The sequence below is a fragment of the Mesoplodon mirus genome (genome assembly GCF_964341445.2).
Source record: "Mesoplodon mirus genome assembly, contig: HAP1_SCAFFOLD_1002, whole genome shotgun sequence".
NCBI lineage: Eukaryota > Metazoa > Chordata > Mammalia > Artiodactyla > Ziphiidae > Mesoplodon > Mesoplodon mirus.
In genome coordinates, this window is record NW_028295048.1 from 80,362 (window position 1) to 102,920 (window position 22,559).

The 22,559-nt window shown below is 54.6% G+C and overlaps 1 protein-coding gene and 1 long non-coding RNA gene across 3 annotated transcripts in view; both read right to left on the minus strand.

Moving 5' to 3' along the window:
* LOC309797803 (BCL-6 corepressor-like) overlaps positions 1–19,243 on the minus strand; it is a 35,670-nt gene extending 16,427 nt beyond the window's left edge. Inside the window, 10 exon segments of the mRNA XM_082646212.1 lie at positions 143–329; positions 796–849; positions 1,488–2,105; positions 2,109–2,129; positions 2,131–3,681; positions 3,684–4,253; positions 4,255–4,314; positions 5,262–5,340; positions 6,661–6,794; positions 19,095–19,243. Of these exon segments, the coding sequence (XP_082502338.1) occupies positions 143–329; positions 796–849; positions 1,488–2,105; positions 2,109–2,129; positions 2,131–3,681; positions 3,684–4,253; positions 4,255–4,314; positions 5,262–5,340; positions 6,661–6,794; positions 19,095–19,208 (3,388 nt within the window). The 5' untranslated portion in view covers positions 19,209–19,243.
* Positions 8,643–10,042, minus strand: LOC309797804. Of its 2 annotated transcripts, none has more exons than XR_014292797.1 (3): positions 9,822–10,042; positions 9,272–9,406; positions 8,643–8,998 (listed from the first exon to the last, which is right to left on the minus strand). It is a non-coding gene; the product is annotated as an uncharacterized lncRNA (long non-coding RNA). The 2 variants fall into 2 exon arrangements; XR_014292798.1 differs by having other exon boundaries at positions 9,873–10,039.
* Positions 19,244–22,559: the final 3,316 nt, after the last annotated feature.

The window sequence follows — 22,559 nt, forward strand, 5'->3', positions numbered from 1 at the left end:
AGCCCGTTCTCCGAACAGCCAGCACCCAGACGCTGGGCCGTCGGAAGCGTATTGTTTCCTCTCACCTCCCTCGGCACTGGGAGCGGAACCGCCCCGTTCCCACCGACGTGGTACCACACGCGAGCCGCCTGGGTTCACTTACATCTCTCACTGTCGTTCTGGTCGGCAATGGCCTCCTCCAGGGCGACCGACTTTGGCTTTTTGTCCTGACTTCCTTTCAGCCTTTCCCAGTCAGCGGGGCTGAATTTGCGCACCTCGGAGTCTTTGGTCGTCGGGTGGCCACCTTCTCGCACTTTCATCTCCAACTCGGAGAAGCGCATCACTGCACGCTACAAAGAGAACGGAGATGGTAAAAAGACACACCTTACCACCAAAGCTATTTCACTGCCCTTACCTTAAAGGAAAGTATCTTCAAAGAAAAGTTTGCCCCAAACCAACCACAATTTATGATACAACTGAGATATTTTAAAATTGAACGATAAAAACGTAAGTGTGTCTATGTGTAACTAGTCACACACTCTTTCTTCGTAAAGCCATATGTATGTAGAGATATATGTGGTGTGTATGTATAGCCATACATACACTGTGGCATAGAGACAGACATTCTCTTTCGAAGGTAAATAAAACAAAACAAAAACACAACGCAAAGAAAGCGAAACAAAAACACAACAGAAAACAAATGCACAGTGAATAAAGACGACCATGGCCCACAAACTTCCCTTTGTATATTTGGAAATGAAATTTAACTCAAAAGGTTTATGTAAGATTCTAGTAATAAAAATTTGAAGAACTGACCTCACAGTAAGCAGCGGGTAGACATAAAATACTGTCCTCTTGTAATCCTTCCATCTATGTAATTAAAATCGGCACTCAATGGATCATTTAGATAACTTCATCCATTTTTATAAGCATAAACCAATTTTTTTCTTAACATTGCAGAACAATTTGGCTTTGTCTTTTAATTAAAAGTAAAATATCTTAAGGAAATTCCTATACAACATCTATCATTCACTAGCAAGTTAAATACATACTCTATCCCTTTAAGCAAGGTTTGTGTTTTTGTTTTGTTTGTTTTTTTGGTGGAAAAAAAAATTGCACGAATCTCACAGACATGCGGCCGCTACACACCTCCACCAAGTATCACGTAAGGCATTCTAAGCAGCGCTTTTAAGTATATTTGTTAACGTACAGTAACGGCAGAGAAATCAAAGCGATTGATAGGTAAATGTCTTTTAGACATCCTTCGCAATAATTAAAACTTCCGTTATCAGCATTCGAGTGGAGTTCGCTTAAAATCTACAGAATAACTTCAAGTATCCACTTACGTCCCCTTACTGGACACATTTCAAACATTTAAATTATCCTAAGCTTCATTAACCAAATCAGCCCGGTGTCCTGCCCTATCATACCCCCGGCCCCCTCCTCTTCACACATTACAAAAACCTGACAACTGCTCAGGCTCCTGAAATTCGGGTGGGGGGGCTCACCTGCAATGCCCGCTGCTCCCGGCTGAGCTGACTGGAGTCTGCGTACAGTCCGGTAGCGACACACTTGAACCGGTCACCCACGTAACCAGCGGAGTTTGCGATTCTCTTTGCCAGCTTAGATGGCTTCGGTTTCAGAACTTTGCCATCGGTTGATCCTGCCTCGTCAGCTCCGTCTTTGGTGTAGGTGGGGGTGACGTCCACCACGCAAAATGGTTTGGGATCCTCTTGGGTTTTCCCGAAAGTGACCGCAGAGCTGTCGCTCCCCAGGGTCGGCTCCAGGAATGGAGTCGAGACCGGCGTCGCCAGGTTCTCCTTGTTGGTTACCGCTGGAACATTCTCCTTGCTTAAGCCGGAGACTGGCTGGCCCGGAACCTGTTTGAAAGTATAGGCTTCGTGGAAGTCACTGATGCGCCCCAACTCCTCTCTCAGGGCAATGAAATCCCGGTGTGGCTGTAGAGCCGGGTCAGGCAGGCGTTTGGTGGGCTCGGCACTCTGGCTGACACTCTCAGCTGTGAAGCCGGGTTTGGACACGTTAGCGTCGGTTTTCGCATCTGGCTCTTCCCGGAGGAGGTCTACATAGACAAGCTTGTCACTCTTGACGACGGTCTTCCCTTGATTTCAGCTGGGGCTGGGCTTTAGGTTCTATGTCCGCGGGGACTTCTGGATGTAACTTGGTGCTGCCGGCTTCCAGCATCTCAGAAAACCGGTTCCAGAGGCTTGGGTCCTCGTAGCGGGTCCTCTCGTGGGACCGGTACCTCCTCTCCGGTTTCTCCTCTTTAGTGATCTCGATGGGCGTATGAGGTATCAACATGGGATGCACCATGCCCAACCCCAGCGCGTCCTGGTAGGTCACAAACTCCGGCCCGCCCGTGGGTAGCCCGTAGGGCAGTCCCGGCTTTGGGGCGAGGTGCCCAGGAAAGAGACTGCCATTGGGCAACACCGGGTGAGGGTAGACAGGGCCTTTGCCGTGTAAGGAGAGGGGACTTATGGCAATGCCCTCGGGCGCTGGGTAAGGCAGGTAACTCCTGGGGTAGGGGATTGGTGGGGACCTGAACGCCTCGTTTGGTGAGAGAAATACTGAGCTCGGCGGGAGGCCATTCTCATTCGCTTTGAAGCTCGGCTCTGGGTTGCTGGCTTTGGCGCCCTTGCTGCCGGTGCCGCCGCTGTGCTTGGCAGGTGTGGTTGAGGGCTGGCCCACGTGCTGGATGACGGATGGCGTGGTATCCACGGAGCTCCTGCTGGTCTCGCTGCCCTCGGCGGTGGCATTTGGGGCCGGCGACGCAGAGGCTGGGCGGCCGGCGCTCGACACCGACCCCGAAACGTTAGTGACCACGGCGTCGGCGGCACCCATGCGGGGACACGAAGAACTGCGCTGCTGCGGGATGGCCCAGTCCAAGGCCTTGTTTTTCAGCGGCAGGCCTTTGCCATTGTTCTCTTCGTTAGGACTTGGCCCGGGCACCACCCAGGACGAGGGAGCCGTGCTAATGATCTCAGATCTATAGATAGCACAGCCATTTCCTGGAGGAGACAGAGTTTCTTTCGGAATCTCACTTCCGGAGAGCACTAGGCCGCTTCCAGCTCTGCTGTGAACCAGGACGGTGGGAGCCACCTTTTTCATGTGGTCAGCTTTGGAAGCATCTACATCCACCACTTTACAGGACAAGTCTAGTGGCTTATCGGTGACGCCTTTGGTAACCGTCTGCTTCTCCAAGAGAGGAGGTGAGCTGCCATCTTTTCTGTCTTCACCTGCTGTTTTCCGGGTGTGCCCAGGAGCTGGCTGGGTGCTTTCGGCTCCTTCTGGAGCCTTTGGATACTTGCTGCTGCAGAGCCTGGCCGCGGGGAACTCGCTGCTGACCGTCATGTATGGCTTCGACAGGGTGACCGAGGGCGAGGTGGAGATCCTGGCACAGTGCTTATGGAACGCGGAGTAGGTGTCCGCAGCGGGCTGGGAGGGAAGGTGGACGCGGGGTGAAGGCCGAGGCGAGGGGGGCAACAGGAGAGCCGTGTCCCCCGGCAGGCCGCTGGTGACCGCCTTGGCAGAGGGCACCCTAGGCTGCTTACTGTTCTGGATGTGGGGATACGAGTGGGAATCGACCGGGTTCCCAGGACTGACGCCCATCTTCCAGGGCAGGCTTTTGTCTGCGCAGTGGACCAGAGGCGGGATGGCTGGTGAGGCCGAAGGCGTCGAGAGTCTCACATGGGCGAGGCCAGGGATGATGGGATGTGGGGACTGATGTGGTGAGGTGGCAGCAGGTAGAGAAATCGCTCCCCATTGGTACAGACCGGAGAATACAGCGGCTGGGCCACGCCGTAGGACTGCTGAGGTAGCAAGGCCTTGTACGTGTTCAGGGAATACTTCTTTGGCGAGTCGAGGAAAGGGTAGATGGCTGGCGTGGCCCCCTCCATGTAGGGATTGACCCAGGGCAGCCGCAGGTAACTAGCACCATTGATGTTGAGCGGGCTCTGTTTGTCGCTGGCAGGTCTGTCCAAGCCCAGTGTTTCTGCCGTGGGGACAGCACTTTTTTGTATTCTGGGTGGCGTTTTGTATATAGCACTGAAGCCATTTGGGGGTTTTCCGGAGACAGCGGAGGCCTCCACCGTCTCGGGTGTATTCGGTTTGAACTGCATCTCTGGGTTTCTTTCGGAAGAAAACCCCAGACCACCTATGGTTGTGGCAGCCTCCTGCCCTTTCTCTGAGCCCAGTCCACACGAGCTAGAATAGACGATGTTTCCGGGGACACGCAGCCCTTCCCGGATCAGGCCGGTGTGTGCGGTCCATGCTCAGCGCTGCCAGGCCATCGATCCGATGGGCCGTGGTCGCGTCCACCTTCGCAGAAGAAGAATATGGGTATTACCGAGGACATGCCTTCAAAGCAGCCCATCCCAAAGAGAAACCGCGGACTAGCTCAATAGGACATCAGCCTCAACATCTGAGCCGAAACGGTTAAAAACTAAAGGATTCACAAGGTCTTTGGCCCCCTCCCCGCTTATCCAGAACCCTCCTCTGCCTGCCGCCTCACCTGTGTCCAACTAGTGTCCTCAAAGCACGGAAAACGTTGGTCCCTGTAGACTTGAGGCCCCTGCATTAATTCAGTCATCTATTAACTCTGGAAGATCCACCTTCTCAGCAGAAATTCTTTGCTGCAACTGAGGTGATACCAACTCCACTGCTCTCAGAACCACCCTCGTGGGGTACAGAACTCGGACTCACCCTCCCCAGGCCCCAGTCAGGTTAGGGCGGGGCGATGTGCACTGCGGTTTTTCCCGGATGGAGCGGGGAGGCATTCTTTAACATAACAAAAACCAATCTTCAGGGGGACAGTAAGGAATGAAGGACTTGAGCTGTCTCATTTCTAAATCAATAAAGAGGCCACGGGTCAAACTGTAGTTGTGTCTTTTGACTTCCTCTCCCTGGTATCTGAAGACAGCTCTGTTTCATATTTTACTGGGAAGGGAAACCCTAAGGGTCTACTTGGAGGCTACACATTTATCCAGCTGGGAGCACTGATGTGGCACGTAGCTTATCGAAGAAAAGGCGGCACGTATCCCACCAGTCACCAGGGGACGAGGATGTAAATGGCGAGCACAGCCAAGAAAGCGAGCCAGGAAGAAATTGGGTGAGGCTTCGTCCTGCGGCCTAGGCTTTCTACTCAGCCCTGCCCTGAAACACCCCGCCCCGCCCCCAAAAGGCCCTTTAATGGTATGCAAATGAATGCACGATTGACTACAGATCACTGATACTCAGCACATCAACAGAAGCCATTAATCTCTTACCACGTTGTGATTCAAGGGGTTTTCTTCCCTTAGTTCCAGTACGGCCTTTGAAGTGTCACCTTCGTTTACAGGAATTTTCCTATTTAGAAGGACACACCAACTTCATGAAAGCATTCCTCACTTAATCCATCTTTCATAGATTGCCCCAGAATAGACCAGTTTCTAATAACTCCGTTTTTCCAACTGCCCTTAAAAAAAAAAAAAATCCTCCCCAATGGCCCATATTGAAAGTTGTCCCCGAATGGTGATTCAACGGGACTGGGAAAAACAAAGGAAAGGCAGGGCAACAGGGATGTGAAATCACAGATGCTATGTCCTCGAGGTGGGTAAGGCAGAAATTCTGCACAACCACGTCACCCTCACAATTTTTCCTCCAGAGAGGCCGGGCAGGACAGTCCGGGCTCTGCTGTCCTAGCAGACCCTTATAAGCTCTACCTGAGGACAGGAATGAAGTAATACAATGTCCAAAGCCAAAGTGGGGACCTCAAGGCTGGAGTCTGCGAGCTGGCTACATCAATCACTTCTGTGTTACCGGTGAGGACAGGCTTTCAAAACTTTTCCCCAAACCAAGTTAGGTACCATGTCCTATGAAACTGGTTTCCATGGTGATAATGAAGCCATATTTGACTGCCTCTATCAAAATGATGGGGGGATAACACACTAATATCATACAAATGTCAGCTGCTCCAGGGGAAGCCGCACATCTGTGCCAGGCTGCTTGCGGCTGCCCCTGGAACTTGTTATCAGAGAGCATCGATAAAGAAAGTGCTTGGTGCCAACTTCCAAATCCCCAGGATAAAATCACTGACAAGCGGCAGAGAGAAGTTTCATCATTACCCGGAAGAGCAGCTTCAATTATCTACTGCTTAGCTGCCTCTACCCCGCACTCCAAAATTACTGATGAGGAAGCATAACAGAGCTGCCGGGTGACTGAAACCAGGAGCCAGTGGCCTCGCTTAACAGGTGGCGGAGGATGCAGAGAAACCCTGGGCTTCAATGGTGTGAAGGGTGGCTATCGTCCCATTTATTACTGAGCAAACTATTTGTTTTAAAAGCACATCGAAGGCCGATCCACCTGGGCCCACACTCCTGACATTTAGAGTTAAAGCAGCATATAGACTGGGATTAATTCTCCTTCGTAAATATGAAATAATAAATTAAGGACGAAAGTGCACTGAAAGGCCGCTTTAGGGGCTGACCTCTTAAAGGGCGGCAATGCTTCGCTGAGCCAGGTTGCCTGTTAAAACTGTAAATCAAGGGCCACCAGCTAGGCAGGAGATCTCCCCCTACCCCCTTAGGGCCCACTCTGGCTGTGAGGACATGAAGGGGGGGCTCTGCTCAGGAGCCCTGAGGAAGGACCCACGCTCTCCCCAGGCCTCAGCCGGACACGCGCATTTACCTGTCGTCGCTGATCCCACACATGCGGACCCTCTCGCTGTTCTTCCAGCTGTGAACATTCCCACACTGGGTGGGGGGGGGGGTGCTGAAAGCATGTCGTCTTCTTGGATGGCAGCTTTTCTTCAAGCGTCTAGTCTGTTTAAAACAAAAAGAAGCCCAGGAGGTTGAATAAAAAAGGAGCCAAAGAGGGAACAAGAGAAACCCTCCTTCTAGGCACTTCATACAGAATGCACTTGGGAAGGCAGACCCTGCTCCACGTTCTACAGATGGCCAGAAGCAAAGGAACACACCTGAGCCAGAGGTTCAAGGAGGGAGGTGGAACTTCCCTGGCAGGAGGCGCTGGGGATGCAGAGAGTTCAAGAGCCACAGGCCACACCATTCAAGGTACAGCACATGACACCCTTAACCTGCCCTTCTCCCTTCTCCCTTCCCCTTTCCCAGCCTTTTGGAGAACACACTTGGATCGAAAGTGGACGGTGCTAGATTCCAGGGAGCCCCACATTGACTCTTCTTGTGGCTGAAAGGATTGGGGACAGGACAGGGGTGGGGTGTGGGATAAAAGGCACAACAGTCCGGTGTGGCGGCCCAAACTACGACTCACTTCCACGGCTGCGGTGCGTGTGACTTACAGATGGAGGGGTAAAAAGAGTCAGTGGGCTGGCGAGCCACCCCACCCGAGCCCTAGATTAGATTAAGCCCCAAACCTGGGTGGTTTGGCCTGGGAGCTGCAGAGGGAGGGGGCTGAGTAATTCAATGACGCCTGCTCGCTGGGGACCAGCAATCAGGAGCGAGTGCAGAAATCGTAGCAGCCCAGGCTGCCGGGCTGGGGCTGCAAGATTCCGGCCCACGGGGAGCAAGCAGAAGCCACCCGTGTTTTCCGTCTAGCGGGAGGAGGGGGGAGGCTGCTGAGGCACAGGGGAGAGCCCCGCCCCCTCCTTAACTTCCCGGCCCACCAGCCCCACCCACACCACATTCTAGTTTGCTGCATGAGTGAAGGGTCAGGACAAGCTGCATTTTATTCACAGGATTATCACGGCGCGTGATTTATCCTCGTGCAGGATTTTAATTGCTCTTTGGAGGTTGAGCCGTTTCTTTTGACTGCGCTTCAGCTCCATATCCTGCTGTTAAATGCTGGGTTAATAAGTAGGGGAGCCTTTAATGCCTGGGACCGATGGCCCTAGGCAATTCCCCTGCTCACAGACTCCCTTGTCCGGGGCGGGGTGGCGGGGGAGGGCCCCCCCCAGCCACGGCCTTTTTACACAGGACCCAAACCTGAGTGTGAAATCACTGGTGTGCAGCTCATGGGGGCAACTTTTCTTTCTCCTCCCTCACACACCCACCCACACAGCTCCCGAAAGCCCAAATGTTCCCCAAGTCGACACATTTCCTTTGTTAGCAGGAAAAAATACGCAAATGCTTGCTTTTACACTTTAGCACACGGAGCTGACTGCCAGGTCTGTTGGGTGGGAGCCACCAAGGACTGGGGACTCTTTTTCCGAGAGTGACTAGGGGTGGGGTCGGGGAGCACATGGGAGACCTGAATCCCAAAGCCAGCCAGGCTAGCCCTCTGCATTTCTTTGTCCTAACACAGGCTTTTGTCCACCAGCATCCCCCATCGGCCCCTATACAGAAGAGAACACCATCTGTTCATCAAGAGCCCCACGCCGCAGACACACGGCACGTAGTTAGAGCTCAACGATGAAGCTGGAGGAGAGGCAGGGATCTCCCAGTTGTGTCCGGCCTGGTGGGATTCTAGAGAAGCTATTTCTTTAGGAAGCGTCCCTTTCTTTAGACAGACTGGGGCATTTCCAGTGGCTGGCCACAGTGCCCCGAAAAGGTGGACTCAGATGGACTTGGGCATCAAGGAAGGTTCTGTGGGGGGCTCACGGGCTGTTCTTCCGTGTTTCGAACATACAAATCAAGTTGGGGGCAGGCCACCACTAGTGCGGGGCCGACCAGAAGGCACGTCAACAAAGTGTCCCCTCCCTAACCCCTGCAGCCCCTTCTACAAAAGGAAGACCAAAAGGAAGATGTCCAGGGAAGCCTCATCTACAAGGTGGAGGAGCAACATTCCTCGGTGCAAGTGTCCTGGCCGCGGCTGCAGCGGGAGGACCACACCATGCCACCCCCTGGCTGGGTGTCATGATGAAATTTGGACATTATACCAGAAGCCAAAGGGTCACTCCATCAAACCCTTAAGAAAAGGATGAGGGACGAAGCGTGTGTGCCCTCGAAGCCCCAATCTTCTTCTGGTGCTCCAGTCTTCAAAACTTACACAAGCTGCCTCTTACATGTCTCCTTCAGTTGTCACCTTGGGACAAGGACCTCTGAGCACCTGACTGAGGAAACAGAAAGGCCCCTGCCACAATCATCCTACTGAACCCTCTCCCCTCCCCTCAAAAAGGGCCAGCAGCCCCTTTCCCTTGAAAGGGCTTTTCTTTAGAAAGGGCGGCCTGGACTTAGCATGAGAGGGGAATGCACTTTAGAGACACCTGGGACCATGGGGTGCTTTCAAAGCCTCTCCCCGCCCTTCCAGGTCTTGACTGGTGGGGTTTTCAATATTAACGTCGCACAGATAAATAACACCCAGTGTCAGGATGAAGTGTTCTTACGTGCACAGGGTCAGATGGAGGGTTGAGGCCCCGCGCGTGGTCCGGTGTCACGGGAGTGGAGGCGGGGCGGGGCGGGGGGCTGGCCGTGAAGAAACAAGAGGAGGAGGGGCAAGGCTCAGTACTGGATCCTGCTGACTACCCCCCCACACACACACACACACACTTATAAACTTTAGCTGCCCCATGAACTTTTTGTGAACTGTTTAAAAGTGGAGGTCTGTTGAACAAACAGCGGCGCCACTGCCAGCCATAATTTCATTGCAACGAGCTAAAGACTTTTAACTCTTCAGGTTCCGGGCCAAAGATGGACCTGAGCGGAAAGGGCCAAGGAGCCGGGGGCCCTGCCTGGCGTGAGGCCCTTCTCCAGAGTGACAGCCCAAATCCTGGGCAGGAACACCCTCATCCTGGGCAAAGGCCATACTGCGTACACCCCACCATCACTGAAGAACGGGCCCACCCCCCATCTCTCTGGGATGTAGAACTAAACTAACTAAGGGGATCGTGGGCGCAAGGGACACAGAGATAGGGTCAGAGACACCGCCACGCTCACCCCATTCCTCTTCTAGAAGCGGCTATTGAAATAGTTGGGGGTCTTTCTTACTTTCTTCTTCTTCTTTTTTTTTTAACCTCCAAGGAAAAGTTCTTCAAAAGTGACTTCCCTGACCCTTGGCTGTGGGTCATGCTGCAGGGTGCAAATGACGTGATTTAGATGACAGACAGAGCAGGCGCTTTGCTGCTGTATATAAGAGGCTCATCTGCCCTTATTTCTCAACGACCCCCCCCTTTTCTTCCACAGGTGGGTGATGCTTCTGGAGTGCCAAGATGTGTGAAGTCAGTCATGAAAAGCACTTTACAAGCACCAACCTGTTTCCAGTGGGAGCTGCTAAGCTATACCCTGGCTCTGGGTTTTAACCCTTTTTTCCAGCAGTGGAGAGAAGGGGGCAAGGATGTGGGACAGGGATGAAGAGGGAAGGTGGCCAAGAGAAGGGGTCAGCCGGGGAGACGGAAGAGCGTCTGGTTTCTGAAGAACAGACCAGGAATTGTGGTGGCTGCCCGCTGAACACCCAGTTCTGGGAGAGACCCGGCTTGCAAAACGCAGACTTGCCGCGTGGTCTCCGGCTTTCGGTCTGGCCCTAGGGGCAAGCACAGGAGAGCTTGAGTCTCCCTCGACAGACTTGGGCAGTCATCTGGTCCGGGAGCCAAGAGTTATGATTAGCATCCGAGCTTGGCCTGGACGCTGGGGAGAAGAGCCTGATTGGCAGAAAGAGGTCAGAGGGACCAAGATTAGGAGCTGTCCCCCCAACCTCGGCATCCCTGAGCGAGGGCACTTTGGCCCTCTGTGAAAAGACACGAGGGGGCACACGGGTCCCCAGCTGCACCCACCACCGTTCTGCCGATTCCTGCCATGAAGACACCATTATGGAATGAGGAGAAGAAGAGAACGTTTGTTTTGTTTTTTTTCTTTAAAGGCGACTTCCCTTGGCAGGCAACAAACAGGCTGCAAAGGAAGGAGCAGTGGCCGTGAGAGGCTGGCGTGAGCGCAGGGAGGAAGGCAGCACCAGGCCACTCCTGCCACCTCTCCTTTCTCTCCACCCCAGCTCCTCCTGGCACCGGGCCACTTTCCACTGCCTCCGCCCTTGAGGCGCTGATGGGTTGGTTCAAGTCTGCACAGCACGCTTGTCAAGTGACAGCGACGGAATGGGAAGCAGTGCCACCAAACCATCCCAACCCCACTCCAATACGAACGGTGCCCCTTCCTAGGGCCTCACTCTCTAGGCACCCCATGCCGCCTCAGGCACTTATCCAGTTAGTGACCAAGAAGACCTGGACGGGTTTTGGGGAGCTTCCGGCTCAGAAGGCCGGGCAGACGGCAGGGCTCCCAGCCAGCATGCCATGTGCCACGGTCCTCCGTAGGCTGGGGACCTCTTCGGGGAAGGGGTGTCTCTCGCTGCACCGGCATGGCTGGTTCTCTGTGGAGGACGCGCGCGCAGTCACCACAGCCTCCCAGCTCCCACTCTCATCCACGGCGTGTCTCTGGGCAGGTGGCCGGACCTCTTCAACTCTGGCCCCCTCATCTGTAAATATTTGGCACCGTGTTTTCCAGAGGATTAAACTGCACTATGGACTTGAGTTCTGCCTGGCAATAGCTGGTGCAGGCCACATCTAACCCATTAAACAGCATCTGACTCCACTAAACATTCTACGTAACAAACAAACCCCAGAATGGCTACATAGTTTCCTTGCGGCAGAGGGAAGGCTGAGGCAGGGACACAGAGGGGGCCAGGGAGGGGTGACCTTCTGCAGAGTGTGTGGCTTTCATGGAAGCCCAAAGCTCATGGCGTGGGAGCCCTTCCTGGGACTGCTCCAAGCGCAGACTGAGTCACACACAGACACTTCTCTACTTGTGTCAAGGAAGGGAGGGAAGAAGAAGTTCCTATTTTAGCACTGGGGGCCGCGAGGAGGTGGGAGATGAGAAAAAGCGGTCCAGGGTGTGCAGTGTTGGGGCAAGTCCTCCTGGGATGTTTCCCCAGTATGTGTAGCAGTGGGGAGAAGGGAACCCCAAGGATGCCCCCAGGTCGGGGCGAGGGTCGCAGGCTTCCTGGGGTGTGGCTGAAGGAGGTCGCCCGACGGGTCCTGCAGCCGGGCATGGGTGCTGGGGGGGAGTGAGGGGTGGAAGGAGTGATCCAGCCTGCCCAGGCGCTGTCTCTTGGCACACTCCAAGTCATGGCTGTCACCGCCCCCAGAGGCGTCCCCACTCACGACCCAAGTTTTGCATTAGTAACAGAGCTGCGGAGCAGGAGTGCGGGTGTGACGGGGTGGGGGACGGGAAACTCACGCGGCTGGCCCTGACCTTTTGAGCAACCAGAACCTTCCCTGCCTCCTCCCAGGGCGCCAGGATAGCGCCGCGAGCCACTCGGGTCAGTCGGGAGTGAACTTGGCCCGCAGCGGCAGCGGCGGCGGCGAGTGGGGGAGGGGCGCCCCCTCCCCCGCCTCAGCCCCGAGCACGGATCGGTTGGCAGCAAAGGGATTTCTCTCCCACCACACACACCCGCGCTGCCGCAGGCTCCGCGCCTCTCCTACGCCAGGTCCCCGCGCGGGGCCGCCCCCCCCACACGCACCCCCCGCCCGACCTTCCAGGACCCCCGGCTCTCTCGGCCAGCCCCCGACCCCAGCTCACCCCGCCCGCGCGCTCCTCTGGGCTCCCCCTTCCCAGGCGCCTGCCGCTGAATCTCTGACAAAAAGCAACTTTGGGTGGGCGCACGGAGAACCCAGGATGTGCGGCGGCGCGCCCCAGGGGAGTGGGCACTGACTGGAGACCGCTCCGGCCCATCGTCCTGCGCTCCCTTCGGCCAGTCTGGAGTGTTCTCTCCGTGGAAGCCTCCCCCACCTTCCCCGATTCAAAGATGCAAGCCAGGTGTAGCCAACTGTAAAAGGGGGCTCGGGGGCTTGGGGAGGGGGGCACCAGCAAGGATCGACCGGGAGAGCCGCTGCCAAACCGGGGCTGCCCGCCACACACCCCCTTTCCCAAAAACAGAGCCGTGGCCCCCCGTCAGCTCTTGGACCAACCTCAGACACTTCCCCTTCCCCCCGCCAACCCCCCCTCCCGACGCCAGGCCTCGGCTTTTTGTTCCTTTCACTTTCTTTCACGGTTGTGCCACACACAACCACGCGTGTATGCAAGAGGGGGCCCCATTTGGAAGCTGGTGTCCCTCAACAGGAGGCAGCAGCCCAGGACAGGAAACCTCGGTTGAAAGCAATCAATCAACCTGACTCCTCTCCTCCCCGCCCACCCACCCTCCACACCCCCTCGAGTCTGGTCCCTACAGGCCGGGTTCCCACTTGGAGTCTACACAACCTGGAGGCAGATCCAGAAGAAACGATCCATAGACCACGACTCTAGAGGGGGTGTCACTGCACTGCAGCCTCCATCGGGGCTTTGTAGAAATAAAGTGAACTCACTGCAAACTCCTCCCCCCACAAGGAACAAGCTAGACCAGAAAGCTATTAACGACACCTATCATTAGTACACACAGGAAGCACAAAGGAACTTTTTACGAATAAAAGATGCATAAAACACAGGGTCCTGTGACCTGCACCCGGCTTCCCTGCTGATTGTGTGCAGCCTGGGAGTCCTGGGAAGGGCTGGGGATGAGGGTCAGAGGAGGACAGGGGCTCCCACTTTCTTTACGAGGAACAATAGGAACCCCACGTCTGTTCATCTTGGAACCCGGAACACCCCAAACAAAGCTGTGGGAAAACTGCGGTAGGCGTGGGGGCCCGTGAATTTTTCTAGCTGTTCAGAGCTTAATTACTCCTCCTTGACCCGTGGGACCAGACACGACACCACCAAGGTTAAAATGCCCCAAACAGCGCCCAGCAGATGTGAGTGAGCTGGCAGACGCGCAAATGAGACCTGCCTCGGAGCACGATAACAAGTGACTCATACGTTGCATATCGTTGAAAGAAAATTATTTTTCTCTAATTTGCATTTGCTTCGGGGGAAAAAAAAGCCAACTAGAGTCCCTCTTCACAAGCACGAGTCTAATCCTGGAAATGCAGCCCGGCTGCTTTAAGAGAGCTGGAAGGAGGGAAAGACTGCCAGCGCTTTGGCGTTGCAGGCTTGTTTATCTTTCCGCCTTTCCTCCAAGGCGAAACTCGTTTTGCAAGCAACATTCCTACAGAAAATGGCACACGTCCTAAAAAGAGACCAATTTATAGAACTGGCACCAAAGTTCATGTATCATTCCAGAAGCATCTCCCAGCTCCCCACTAGGGAACCCAACTAGATGTAGAAGTCCACATTATAACTCAGAGAGTAGATGTGGGGGCAGGGGGGAGCGGAGGTGGACCCGTAATTTGCAGATATCCTGCAAGCTGTACACTCAGGGGCCGAAGTCACACAGAAGGGCAGGATATAGAATTAAGTCAGCTCTAAATGATCCTCCAAAGCCCGGGGGCCAGGGCTGCGGAAGCCTTCAACCTTGAGGTTGGGGGGAGTGGTGCTTACACCCAGCTTGCCCCAGGACAGCCCAGGGGCAGGCCCAGCTTCTGGACCATCCTGAGGACCATCCTGAGCCCGCCAGCTTGGACCGGCCCAGCGGGGTATTGCTGCCACCCACCAACTGTTCTCCCTCCCACCCTGGCGCCTCCCCGCAGTGCCTGGCAGAGGACCAGGAACTCAGAGAAGGCCGGGCTGTGGGCATCTCGTTGATTAAGTCACAGAGTGGGTGGCGCTGTGGGCAGACCTCAAGACAGCACCGCTGGTCCTGCAGCTGAAAGGCAAGTGCGCTCTTAAAAACCGGGAAGGCAAAGGGAGGCGGGTGATCAAAAGCCGACTTGCACCCCTCCCCACCCCCATTCACCCCCCTTCGGGTCCTGAACCTACACACTTGTGTTTCCAATCCAGGAAACGGGGCCGAGGGCATAGAACACAGCGGCCGCCTGTCTCTTGAACTTGTCTGAATAACAGGGCCATTTCAGAGGAAGAACAACGGCCTTCAGAGCCTCTGCAATTTCCAGAAAGCCTTCAGTTAATACATTCTTTCCAACAGGCTTGCTTTAGGGTGGAAAGTTACTTCCCCAAATCTTAACAACCCGGTCACAAGCCACTGAGGCCCCAGGTCAACAGATCCCGGCCAAACCCCTCCAGACAGTTGACACTCATGACCCCGCAGGCCTTCTCCTGCCACCTCTGCCTAACAAGTTCCCTAATCCACAACACACCAACCAGCGCGCACGTCCACCCCGATCCCAGGAGCCAGAAAGATGCGTGTCGCGGGGTGCGGGGGTGCGGGTGCCGCCGCCGGAGGGCTCTCTCGCAGCGCATCCGAGGGCTCCCGGGCCAGCAAGGGGCGGCCACCTCTGCAGCTCTCCGCGGGCCTGCACGGTGCGCGCACTGTGTGGGCGCCGAGGAGGCACAGCGCTGCTCCTGCATCAACAGCTGTCACATTATTTGCACTCGCTGGAAACAGCCTTCACACTCCCCCCTCACCACACAGTTAAAGCCAGACTAACAATCCAGTTAGAGGTCAAACCAACAGCAGCATTGTGTCTCCTTCGCACCAAGCCCGGCAGCTGGCAGGTTTCTCCAGAACAAGAGACCCCCCTCCCCCCACCCTTCCAGGCTCCAGCCAAGGCTAGCCTAGGCAGCAATGCGTGTGTCGCTGCTGATTGTTAAAGCAAGAGAACACAGCCATTTCGCGCAGAGTTCTGTGGGGTTCATCAGCTCTCTCCCAGAGTTTCCTCCTCTCAGGCCCCCTCCCCCATTTCCTCAGCTGGGAATAAAGGTTGTTCAGACTCCCAGGGTGGGTTTCTCTGCTCAGCAAAGCGTGGGTCGGCCTGCCCCGGCCAAGCCTGGGGTCCTGCAGCCCTCTCTACCGTGGTCCCAGAGGCTAGGCAGCTCGGCACTTTCTGCAGCCCAAAGCCTCGTGTTTCGGAAAACCGTCCAACTCCCTGAATCCTTCCTGGTCGCCCCACTGATCAAAATGTCTCCTTTTATGATTTTTGGTTAAGTCGAACATTTCCATCATCGTCATTATTAGCGCAAATTACACGCCTAATCGGTCCTTAAATAGATTTTAATTAAATAATCATACAAGGCTCATTTTATGACTTAAGAAAGGCATTAGTTTTCCTTATAAACTTTCCACCAGGATATAGAATAATGATAGCAGACAAATACTTATTCTTTGAAAAGCACCAATAACTGATGGGCAGAGTATTGGGAAAGCAGACCCTGCTTCACACCTTCTGGAATCCAAGTGGAGACTAGACAGACCACATCTGCACAACTTTCCTCCGGAGAAGGGAGAGGGGATTTCTTCCTCCAAAGCATTACTTTTGTCTTCTCTTTGGGGCCAGGAGAAAGGAACCCCAAATGTTCCTTTTCCTTGCCCATCTGAAGAGATTTCTCCAGCTTAGAAGTCTCTTCTAGAGACCACTCCTCGCCACCCCCATCTGTTTTCCACCCCTCAGTCTGCTGAGAGCCGTGGTGGAAAGCAGGCAGGCTGTGCTTGTTAAATGCTCTGTAAAATGCTGTTAATAAAATAATAAATACAAAGGATGGAGGCTGCTGGTTCCATGGGTGTTTTGACTGGAAATGCCTTGGCACTTGTCATGTGTTTACGGGAGGGCAGACAACTCTAGGAATTACATAGTTTGGACATCTCTGTACTTCATTTATTCTTTCCTAATTGACGTAGGCCTAGAGCTATGTCAAGTTTGCATTTGTACAGAACTGTTAAATGCCTAAGAGTTTCTCCAATTAAACCAAGTTTTAAATCAGACCCAAGGCTGGAACGTACTCTCGGCCTCGCCCCACTCCACCCCTCTGCCTCTGTGGCTGGAGAAAACAAACAGACCCTCAACAAGATCCCCTGTCCTTGCTCTCCCCACCTTCACCACCCCCACCCGCGGGGGGGCACCTAGGGCAAAGGTTAAGGTGTCTTCAGATTACAGGCAAGGCCCTGGCTACACACACTGGAAAGCACTGCAGTTGGGCGCATCCTGGGCACACTCGAACCTCTAAAATAGTGAGCTAAGATCGGGGGAAAACTGCTGGCCTGGTAAAACCCACTGTTCACAAAACAATGTCAGCAAAGACTGGAAGGCATTCTTTAGAGAGGTACCAGGGACTCATGCCTACTGAAGCTCTTTCAGCACAAAAGCTTTTAGGGGAAGAAGGGAAAAGGGGGGTGGGGGGGAGGAGAGAAAGGGAGGGCTCCTGTTTCAGAGCAGGCATCCCCAGAGTCAAGAACCAAGTGTAGCTTCAATCAAACGCTGACTTCCCCTCTGGGAGTCTAGTAGGAAACCTGATCACAGTAGCTTACTACCGGCCTGGATCCATACAGGTCTGGTTTTCTTCTCATGCTAGTAAATTTTTTAAAATACATATCCATAGAAAAGAAGCAATCCCTGACAGACTTTTATTGAAAACCACACTGAGACCTCATAACATCTGGACTTAATCCCTATCAGACAAACCACAGCACCTCTGGCCTCTGCAGCGGGCCAGACCCTTTCACCTCTTCCCACAAGGTCTCTCCCCTCCAGCCGCTACTGTTCCCTCCCCCCAAAAGAATGACGGGAGGACTTGCCAAAGAGCACCTAGATACCGGTTCTGGAATCAATTCCTAACCATATAAATGATCCCACTTAGGGGGAGAAAAAAAAATCCCAGCCTTTTCATATGGATTCCTTTAAAGCCCAGAATGCAAAGAACTGTAACAAAGGGAAAGAAAGAGGAACCCACGGAGGCAGACCTGGAGGAATAGCCTCAGGAATACCCTTGGAGGGGAGCTTAACCTGCAGGTTGGTCCCCAGACACTGGCCTACGCAGGTTTTGGCGGCGGGGGGGGGGGGGGCGGGGGCGGCGGGCATCTCAGGGGCAGCAGGGAACGGAGAAGCAACCTATAGGAATCTGACCAGTCATTCAAAGCAATTACTAATCCTCCGGGCCTACTATGTGCCAAGTATTCTTTGATCCTAAAGGTGGAAAATTATACCCAGTTTTACAAATGAAGAAACTTACTGAGGCTCAGAGGCCATAAATAACCTGTCCCCAAGGTCACACAGCTAGTAAAAATGGGCCACGGTCAAACTCAGTCCTGGAGTTGCGGAGAGGAGCCAATTATCGGTCAAATTGTGCCATCCAGAATCCCCAAGAAGTTCGGAAGGCTTCCTTAGCCCTTGTACTCCAATACAGAGTAAAAAGATAGCACTTAACACCTATGAAATTCGGTCCACAAGGAGCCCGCATCCTAGTTTCTCCTACATCCAGAAATCTCTTGGTCCATGTGAAGTCTTTCGAAATTTCTGCCAACATCCTACCCATCTCCCTACACTGGAACACCCTGCTGTGAGGCCAGGGATTCCCAACAAGGCTCCACTTTCCCCTCCTCCAGGAGCCCAGAACAGGCAGTGGGAGGTGGGTGCTACTCTTAGGTCTCTGGAAAAAGTGCTGACACCTGGAACTACAAGAAGGCTTGCCACACTAGTTTTGCCACATAAAGCAATCAATCAAATTATCTAGACAGAGCAAAAGCCCTTTGGAAAGACTGCCTACATCTACCTTTCCTAGGACTTTAATGAAAAACCCAGGGACCAAAGTGGGCTGGGGAGGCAACTGAGGGGGAAGCGGCTTGCAAGATGCTGGACCCTCCTGGACTCCTGGGGGTCCCCACAAAAAGCCAAGTCCCGAGACAAGCCGGAGGTTGGGGTTCTCTCTCCTCTCCCCAACTTCTCATCCCAGCAGCGCAGGGTCAGCGCTCAACATCCCCTCCCCACCCCATCTTCAATTTCCTGCTCTGCCCCGGGCTTTCAGAAGCTCCGGGAACCATCCACACCCGATGCCACAGACGCCACAGGCTCCACGACCCAGGGCCGTCTCCAGCTCAGCTCGGTGGCAAGGGGAACGGGCAGGAGCGCCGGACACTCAGCCGCCCCTGCGGCTTCCCGGCCCCGGGCGGGTGGCTCCTCCAGTGGCCGAGGCTCCGGATGCGTGAAATGGCTCCAGGAGCGCCTGGGGCAGGCCAGGGCCTCCGCAGCGGGAGGGACCGAGGCGATGGCGGAGCCGGGTCCTCATCCCTCTAGTCAGCCAAACCCGCCCCGGCGGCCCGGCAGCCCCTGGCTTGCAGCCAGTGGCTTTCTCTCTTTTTTAAACCTTCCGGCCTTGCCGATTGGGACAGGATTTCCAGCCCCCGCCTTCCCTCCTCCACACCCTCCGTGCAGGCCCTTCCAACCTCCAGGGAGGTGACCCCCGCCCCCGGGCACCGTGAGTCCCTGGCCCCGCCAGACCCTCCCCCGCCCCCGCCACTTGGGCCACCTGGAACGAGCCGCTTCCCAAAGCGATCGGCGTCCGGCCGAGTCTGGGGCTGCTGCTGCGTCCGGGGAGGAACTCCCGCAGCCTCCAAAGGTCCAGGCCTGCCCGCAGCGGCATGCAGAACCGCCCCCTACTCGCGCTCTCTTCGAAAGACCAGACGCGGGGGGAGGGGGGGCGGGGAAAGTTTAAGGCCTGTCTTTAAAAAAAACATTTAACTCTTCAGATGCAAGAATTTGGGTGCCCTTGGCACGGTTATGAGCGCTAGGGTAGAACAATAGAAATGGGGGGGGGCCGGAAATGGTGCAGGAAGACCCCTATAACCCTATAAACCTCTCCTCCCCCCTCGCAGTTACTATTAGCATTAAAAGATCCCAGTGCCTTCAATGCAATAATGCCTGTTTATAACTTTTCCCTGCTGGGTCCCCATACCCTAAACAAGCCCCCTCCTCACGTTTTGCAATCACCAGGGCAAAGATCGCTCCCAAATCTGTGACCTCCCGGAGCTCTTGGGCCTCTCACCTGCTCTGCCCCTGGCACCCTGACCTCACTCACCCTCTTCCCCCACAGTAGTTCCTCTGGTTTGCACCTAGACAATAAATTTAGTTTCATTTAGCTTCCGGTCTTTAATTTTAGCAGGTCTCCTTTTTGCATGCAAATCAATATGACAATTACCATCTAAAAGCTCGCCCAGCCCCGGGTCAATGTAAATAGATCATTGTCCGCCTTCCACAAAATAACACCGGGAGTCTGTGATGCATAACGAGATTATACTGGAAACTGTCTTTTAGATCAAATTCTATTTAATGCTGTCAGGATCTTCTCCTAGCGGACTTCCCCGCTAGTCTAATCACGGGGCGCCGGAGCCCATGGGTGCCGAGGGGCGATGACTGGCCGGGGAGACATGGTTCTAAGAAATAACAAAGTGCGGGGACGCCCCCCCCCAATTCCAATACCCTCGACTAGAGGCCGGCGGAAATGAGCCTGCGCTGGGAAAGGGGGCCTGCTACAGAAACGTTGCGGGGGCGGGAAAAGCTCGTTGGTTAATTCCCATCCAACAGAAAGTCAGCTATCCCTTCCGGAGGAACACATGGGGGGCAACCAGCGAAAGCCGACGGGCCGGGCTGGAGGTTGGGAGACGTCCCCGGCCAAGTGCTCGGGGCACAGGCGGCTTGGCTGCCACGGGGGTGGCCTGAGAAGACCTGAGAAGACCTTCCACTCCTGCCCCGGCCGCTTCTCAAGCCAGCGCCACCATCTAGGCCCCGGCAGCGCAGCCAGCCTTGCAAACAGACGGAATCCTGCCGGCCGTTCACTCGGGCAAGGCAGCCTGCTAATCCTCCCTACGTTGGCCGTCCCCGCACGGTCTCCTGGGGGGGGGGGGAGGGAAAGTAAGCATACCTCCCCTTGATTCCGCCCAGAGGCCGAGCTTCGCACTTCTTTCGGTTCAGTCTCTCTCAGTTCACTAGGCCCTGCGCCACCTTAGCAAACAGGGCTTAGAGGAGCGCAACATCCCTTGCTTCCGACCCAGAATGCAAAGCTACTCCTCTTTTTCCTCCACCATCCATCCTCTCAGGGTCCAGAACTCAAAAATCTTTCAGAAATCCTCCTACCTGCTCAAGACATACTCTCTTCCCCACTCTAGATGGGAAGAAACTATAACCAGAAGCAATCTTAGTAACCAAGGGCCATCCACCCTTAGCTAGGCACCGTCGCCCTCACTTTCCCTCTAGCCGAAGACACAGTATTTCCCAGTGAATGAGTGTGCGAATGTGGTTGTGTGGCCCACACTTCCGTGCCCTGCTCTGTCTCACCGGGCAGGAAAATCTTCATCAGGCACTGAGGAGTTTTTGTCGTTCAGCCTGTGTATCTAAGCATGGATGTATGCATGTGAATGCTTTTTGTGTTTCCAAGTGACCCTCTTCACACCTTTAAATGGGCTTTTGTCTCTCGAACGAACTTACAGAAATTCTGCTCCAGTTTCCAGCTCAACAAAGTCTGGGATTTTCTCCTAGAATCTCGCTCTAGGTCTCAGTATTTGCATACCCATGTTTACATTCCTCGCGGCCAGTTCTTTCTCTCTTCTCTATCTCTTGTTCCATGTGGGCACCAGAGCCCAAGTGTCTTGATTTGTCTCAGCACATGTCATTCAGGCGCACATCTTAATCTGTGCATTCCTGTCTAACACGTACACCTCCCCACGACTTACATTCTTGCTTTGCCTATAATGGGGCTCGTTCCCAGACCAATATGGGTTTGCAGTTTAATGTAACTAGAGGATCCCCTAAGACTACAAACCCTAAAAGGAAGAGGAGGGGGAAGGAGAGAGGAGTGTGACTAATGATTCATTTCTCTATAGGGTAACCCACCTACCTCAGGGGTCTACCTCAGGGAAAGAACGAGACCAATGCCTGCAGAGTTGTATTAAATTTTTAGACCCATTCAATGTTGACCCCATGGATGTGTATACAAATGATCGATCTTGTACACATCGCTGTCCAACTCCTGTTTGGAGGCTGCCTCCCTGCACATATCTTATTTGAACTCTCCACAAGTTCATGGTTAAAAGTGTTTTTATTTCCATAGACAACTCAAGGACCCCTTTGCTCTCTCCGACGCATACCTGTACGCACTGGACAGGCATTTCAGGCTTGGGTCTTTGGTAGGCAACACTCTCGGTCAGAGGCCCCACTGACTAAAGCTCTAGCAGACCTTCACATACTGGGCCGCTGGGAACGGTAAGGTCTAACCTCTGCATCTCCCCAACTCAGTTCCTTAAGTGAGGGTGCCCACTGTGTGTGTTCACACCTTCCCCATTGAGAAGTATCGGGTCAAATTAGATCACCTAGCAGCTGCGTTTGGTTCGTCGAAGAATCGAGCCCAATGTACCAGGATGTGAGATTGCATACACAGAAGAGAAAGGAAAACCCTAAGCCCAGACTCCCGCCTCCTCTCCCCAGGGGGCTACTTTGCCTCCAGGAATTTCTACTACACTCCCCACCCCCACTCTCCCTATCGTCTTTAAAGGGTTAAGAGAAACCCTCGCAGCCTTCCCTCCACCCTGGTCGCTGGGCCCGAAGGCTCGCTCGCTCACGGGGGTCTGCCGCCGCCTCCGCGGCCCGCCCCCCCCCTTCCCGTCCTTCAGCCGGGAGGGAGCCTGCATGCCTGTCTAGACCCATCTATCACAGGCACACCAACAACACCCACGAGAGCGCGGAGACCCTACCCAGGTCCCCCTGCCCGCACGGTTCCCGGTGGACAGAACGCTGGAGCGTGACCGCGCCTGCAGGGTCGGGGTGGGACTCTACGGGCTCGGGCTGCCCCGAGGGCACAGCGGGTCCGCCCCGGCCCCGGCCCACAGCGCTCCCGCCAGCCCGGCTGCCGGGGCACAGTCACAGCTCTGCGCGCTGGGCAGTCCGATTTTTATCTTGTCTAATCCCAAACTGGGCGGGGAGCAGCAGCCAGGCAGCGACG